General features: G+C 49.2%; 1 protein-coding gene across 1 annotated transcript; it reads left to right on the forward strand.

The window, feature by feature from the left end:
- The first annotated feature begins 3,081 nt into the window (after window positions 1-3,081).
- On the forward strand, window positions 3,082-5,550 carry slc52a3-1 (solute carrier family 52 member 3-1). The gene is made up of 3 exons (XM_076275746.1): window positions 3,082-4,322; window positions 4,495-4,618; window positions 5,029-5,550. Exons 1-3 carry the CDS (start codon window positions 3,337-3,339, stop codon window positions 5,239-5,241), a joined length of 1,323 nt encoding a protein of 440 aa, XP_076131861.1. The 5' UTR covers window positions 3,082-3,336; the 3' UTR covers window positions 5,242-5,550.
- Window positions 5,551-6,238: the final 688 nt, after the last annotated feature.

Raw genomic sequence — 6,238 nt, forward strand, 5'->3', positions numbered from 1 at the left:
GCATGCAGGGTTTCAATTGGATTTTTGTCCCATTTTTCAAAATCGTGGTTTGTTAGGGGACCCCACACTTCACTGCCATATAGAGCAATGGGCTCAATAACCGATTGGAATATTTTGAGCCAAATTCTGACATTTTGGATTTCTGGTATTTCAATATTAATATATTTTTTATGGCATAGAGCCCTACATAGAAAGCAGTGGCGATTGCTGCTCTTTGGAACAGGGGAAGCTCTGATAAAACTGGTAAATTATTAAATTAATATTATTAAGGTGCTATGTTGTTCTTTGAGGGCAAAAATTATCCCAAAACCCAGAATAGGCCAAACAGTAGGCTATAGAGTTGGCATAGCATCATGTAGCCTACACCGTTATATAGCGCGCTACCTAACTTAGCCTAAATGCACAACTGAAACAAAAGCAAGTCACAAACTCTGTAACTCCACATTACGGTTTTATTTACAGTATGCTATTTACAAAGACAAATAGAAACCGACTGTATTACTCCCAAATTATGAGAATTTGAGCTGCAACTTGCCTTGCCTCTCGACTTCACCTGTCAACACTAACGTTAACGCATCCCTTGAACTTGAACCACTTCCTGTCAGATCGCGACATATGCTGTCAATCAAAAAGAGTCCAGCCTCTATGACGGTTCCTCCAATCATCATACAGAAGCTCGGCGTCCAGGCCATCCCACTGTCCCATTCACTCCCAGAGACGCCGGGCTTCCCTGGAAATGACGATTTTGTGGCGCTTGTCCAATAAACGTGTAGCTTTTCTGCACTGAAATCAGCCCACTCTGTAAGTGCCATTGAAAGTCCAGTGAAGCCGAGCGTCTATGGGTTTTTTACATGTTTTTTTGATGGATCGTGTCGTCACAGCAATGTATTACGGGTGCGAAATCGAATTACAGGTGCGATAAATGACCGACAAAACCTTATTGCTGAACAAACTAGCCATGAAGATGAACATGTTTTCAGCATGTTCTAGTTGGAATAGTAGGCTAGAAGCTAATGTAATAGTGTTATTTGATGCGATTTTCTGTGATATTTTAGAGGAGGCTGAGCTTCCCCTGTAGCAGGCACGGCGCCAGGATTCCAGTTTTGGATGGGCCAGACCAATTGTGGGTGGGCCTTAAAAAAAACTTTATCAAATCACTGTTTAACCTAATAAAAATGACTGACTAATATACTGTTATATTATTTGTGCTTACATAACAGAGATTTGAATAGCTTGATGCTCTTTAAATAGTTTGTTGCATTGTAAAAAGGACGGACGTGCCTATCCTCGTTCACTGTCCTTGGTTTTGACCAAATAAGAGCGCTTTGGAATCTCCATTACGCACCATACCTGCTGGCTGTGCTTTAGCGCATCTCTCGAATAGACCTAAGGCCTATAGGCTGTAAAAGTGGGAATCTAATATTTCCCCCAAACATAGTTTAGTTCTGCTTGTATAACATGAAGTCGAATATTTCATTTGTTTTAGGTTTTCAACAATACAGATCAATCACACTGCCCGATAGTTTCAATCAATATGCAGGGCAGTTGAAAACATTCGGGGCTTAGCCCATAGAGTCTAAACGGTTTTCATAATTCCCATTTTGCCTGACTTGCTGCTCACTTTTCATAAATGAATCCACTGACTCAAGCCTCATTTGCACCACATTTATTAAATATTATGGACAATAAAATTTTGACAATTAGAGGATGTAATGACATTTAGCTATCTTGACATTTTCTGTTTGCTAGAAACGAACTATATAGCCACCTAGCAGAGTGGCTTTTAAATAGCAATATGCATTATATGGTCTGTTATGCTTAGCTTAGGGAGAAGGGAACATTGAAGACTTACTAATTCGAACTAGGCAAAGCAGGCCACCACTGTTTGGCCAGCTCGAGACTGTAGGCTAGAGGCTGATAACAAACCTGAACTTGTAGGCTAGTCTAAATGACGAGAACAGGATAACTCCACCACCACCTTGTTATTGATGACTTCATGATTTCCTTGTAACGTAGGCCTATACCAAATATTAAATGCAAACAATGACATGCCCAACCTCGCGCGCGCACGTAGCCTACGTTCCAAATTATGTGTTATAACGTTCATGTTAAATCTGCTGCATGAAGAAGACTGAGTTCACCCGTGTCCGCTTGTATGTTAGATACGTCCATCTCACCTCAAAGTTTCAATGCGCGATCGGAATAATGGTTTCATATTTGTTAGTCAACTGTACAAAATACATTCGGGGCTGAAGCCCTGGCAAAATCAGCTGGCTACTAGGCCTACCCCTCGGGCACAGAACTTGTTCATTGACAACGTCATCTGTCATGTAAAACATGCTCCAAGAGAGCTCATAAAGATCAATCACACCCATTAGGCCCTTTAATGCAAATCGGATCAACGATCACAATATCAACAAGCTGCATTGCAAAAAAAAAACATTTCAGAAGCCATTATTAAGCCATAGAGATGTGCTAGGTGTTATGGATCTCAGCTACCCTTCATCTCCTGGTTGCAGCGATACAACGAGACCGTTTGTGCACGTTTAAGGTACCTAAACAACGACTATATTAAAAGTTTTTTTTTTTTTAAGAAAAGTTTTGGGTGGGCCTGTTGAAAAGTGGGTGGGCCTAGGCCCATCCAGGCCCACCCGTAGCGCCGTGCCTGCCCTGTAGTCTTAGAGCAATCGCCTCTGATAGAAAGCCTTCTCTCTTTCTCTCTCTACTCCTCTCTACTCCTCTCTTGCTCTCTCATTCATTGTCTTTCTCTCTTCCTCTCTCTTTATCCCTCTCTTCTGCTCTCTCTCTCAATTTCTCTCTCTCTCCCTCCCCCTCTCTCTCTCTATTCCTCTCTCTCTCTTCCTCTTTTTCTTGTTCTTCCTCTCTGAGCTCAGTGTTTGAGACGCCACAGCTGTTCAGACAGGAAGTTTCATGTTACTCAGTTTCCTTTCTGCACCACGGAAGAGTGAAGACGTTTCTCATCTCATCTCTCTCTCCTGTTTTCCTTTCAGGCTCTGAGGAGACACACACGCACACACACACACACACTCACAGCTGAGTGTCACTGCCTGCACACAGACACTCACCTCACACTCACAACACACAAACCTACACAGAGGTTGACATCTCACCAAACCCTGAAGTAAGAATAAATCACACACACACACACACACACACGCACGCACACGCACACACACACACACATCATCTGAGCCCCAGTCCTCACTGGCTGTCTCAAACTAGACACGGCACAGACCCCGACCCCTGCAGCAGCTCCTGGTCCGCTCCCATTGGTGTGGTTCTGTTCCGGATCTACTGGTCATTACTGCCACGGCGATGTCCCTGTGGGTGCACGTACTGGCCTCTGCCTTCGGGCTGGGCTCATGGGTGGCGGTCAACGGGCTGTGGGTGGAGCTTCCTCTGATCGTGACGGTGCTGCCGGAGGGCTGGGATCTGCCGTCGCACCTGACGGTCATCATCCAGCTGGCCAACTTGGGCCCGCTGCTGGTGACAGTGGCGCATCGCCTGTGCCCGGGGCGCGTGCGGGAGAGTCCGGTGGTGTCCGGCGTGCTGGCGCTGGGCGTGCTGTCCTGCGCGCTCCTGGCCGCGCTCTGGCGTCGCACCTCCTGGTTTGTCGGGCAAGAGCGCAGCACTGCCTTCTTCGCCCTCACCTTCTTCCTCGCCCTCCTCGACTGCACCTCCTCCGTCACCTTCCTGCCCTTCATGATGCAACTTCCTGCCAAGTACGTGACGTCCTACTTCATCGGCGAGGGCCTGAGCGGGTTGGTGCCGGGCCTGGTGGCGTTGGCGCAGGGTGTGGGCATGGCCCGCTGCGTCAACGTCTCCCAGTCGTCCGCCAACGGCAGCGACCCCGGCTTCGCCATCCAGACGGAGTACCTGCCGCCCAACTTCTCCACTGAGGTCTTCTTCGGCTTCCTGGCACTCATGACGGCCGTCAGCCTGGCCGCCTTCGCCGCTCTGACCCGCGTACCACGCACCTACCAGCTGTCCACCGAGAACCTGGTGCCGGAGAGCGACTCGGTGCTGTCCGTGTGCTCCGGCGTGGACGCCAAGGGCTCCGGCGGCGGTGAGGAGCGCGCGCAGAGTCGCCCCCTTCTGGCCAAGCCTGGCCACAGCGCGTCTCAGCTGGCCTTCATCTACGGCATGGTGGTGTGGGTGAACGGCGCCACCAACGGGCTGCTGCCCTCCGTGCAGACCTACTCCTGCATGCCCTACGGGCACCTGGCCTACCACCTGTCTGCCGCCCTCGCCTCTATGGCCAATCCCGTCGCCTGCGTCTTCGCCATGTTCCGTCCCAAACGGTGAGGAACCGCAGCCTGTCTGTTGTCCAGCTGTAGAACTAATGTTTACTAAGAACACGTAAACAACAAACACAGTCAACTGTACAATAATAACTCATCCATGCAGATCCATAGGGTGCTGTGTGATAGTGTGTGTGTATTCTGTCTGATGTGTGTGTGTGTGTGTTTTCAGGTCGCTGGTGTTTTTAGGGGTGCTGTGTTTCCTGGGCTCTGTGTTTGGGGGGTACAACATGGCCATGGCTGCCATGAGCCCCTGCCCATATTTACAGGGCTCAGCGTTGGGGGAGGCCATCATCGTAAGTTCCTTCTCACGTTTCATGGTGTTTTAAGCCCCCACTGTCAACTTCAAGGCAGCGCTGCAACCATCGACTTCAAGGCACCTAACCCTAACCTTAACCCTAACCCTTGCCTAACCCTGGTGTCTTCCATGCAGTGCTGCCTGGAAGATGATGTTGGGGCCTTCAATAATGTGGTATACCGTGATTTTAATGAAATACATTTTTCACATCAGTATTTTGTATTTTATTTGTTACATTTCATGAGCCAGTATTTGTAGTTCGTAACAAAATAGTTTTTGAGGTATATTTGCTCACCTCTATCTGTAGTGTGCCTGAGTGTGTGTGTGTGTGTGTGTGTGTGTGTGTGTGTTCATGTGTTCGTATGTGTGTGCATGCAACAACTCCTCTCTATCTCTGATGTGTTCCAGGTGATGTCCTGGGTGCTGTTTACTGGCCTGCTGTCCTATGTGAAGGTAATGGTGGGGGTGATCCTGCGAGACGAGAGCCACAGCGCCCTCGTGTGGTGTGGAGCTGCAGTGCAGGCTGGCTCCCTGCTGGGCTCGGTCACCATGTTCCCACTGGTCAACATCTACCACCTCTTCCAGGCTGGGGACGTCTGCAGCACCACCTGCCCCTCCTGAGCCACTGGCCTGGGCTGGGAAACAGCGCCCCCTGTGGCGTGGAGGCTAATGTGCAGGACTGTGTGGGACGCTTCTCGCCCAGAGACACAGACAATCTGAACTGCTGTGCTTCTCTATCTTTATCTTTATTTATTTGGCGGACGCTCTCATCCAAAGCGACTGACAGATACAAGTCAAGTAATATCATGTCCAGACTCCCTGGACCAACTCGGGGTTAAGTGCCCTGCCCAAGGACACAACTCGGCATTAAGTGCCCTGCCCAAGGACACAACTCGGGATTAAGTGCCCTGCCCAAGGACACAACTCGGCATTAAGTGCCCTGCCCAAGGACACAACTCGGCATTAAGTGCCCTGCCCAAGGACACAACTCGGGGTTAAGTGCCCTGCCCAAGGACACAACTCGGCATTAAGTGCCCTGCCCAAGGACACAACTCGGGGTTAAGTGCCCTGCCCAAGGACACAACTCGGCATTAAGTGCCCTGCCCAAAGACACCACAGTGGCACCTGGGAATCAAACTCATGACTTTTCAGGCCACTGTAGGCAAACCAGTCTCCTTGTCCACTACACTGCCATACTGCAGACAAACTCTGCTCCTTGTCCAGTACACTACCATACAAACGACAGCTCACACAGCACACACTCAACACACTTAACACACACTGCACACACTCAACACACTTAACACACACTGCACACACTCTACACACACTGCACACACTCAACACACACTGCACACACTCAACACACTTAACACACACTGCACACACTCAACACACACTGCACACACTCAACACACACTGCACACACTGCACACACTCAACACACTTAACACACACTGCACACACTCAACACACACTGCACACACTGCACACACTCAACACACACTGCACACACTGAACACACACTGCACACACTGCACACACTCAACACACACTGCACACACTCAACACACACTGCACACACTGCACACACTCAACACACACTGCACACACTGAA

This window comes from Alosa pseudoharengus, unplaced genomic scaffold (assembly GCF_046254945.1).
Source record: "Alosa pseudoharengus isolate Yale_2024_CS ecotype anadromous, Long Island Sound unplaced genomic scaffold, YU_APseudo_1.1 YU_APseudo_1.1_scf_9, whole genome shotgun sequence".
In the NCBI taxonomy this organism is placed as follows: Eukaryota; Metazoa; Chordata; class Actinopteri; order Clupeiformes; family Clupeidae; genus Alosa; species Alosa pseudoharengus.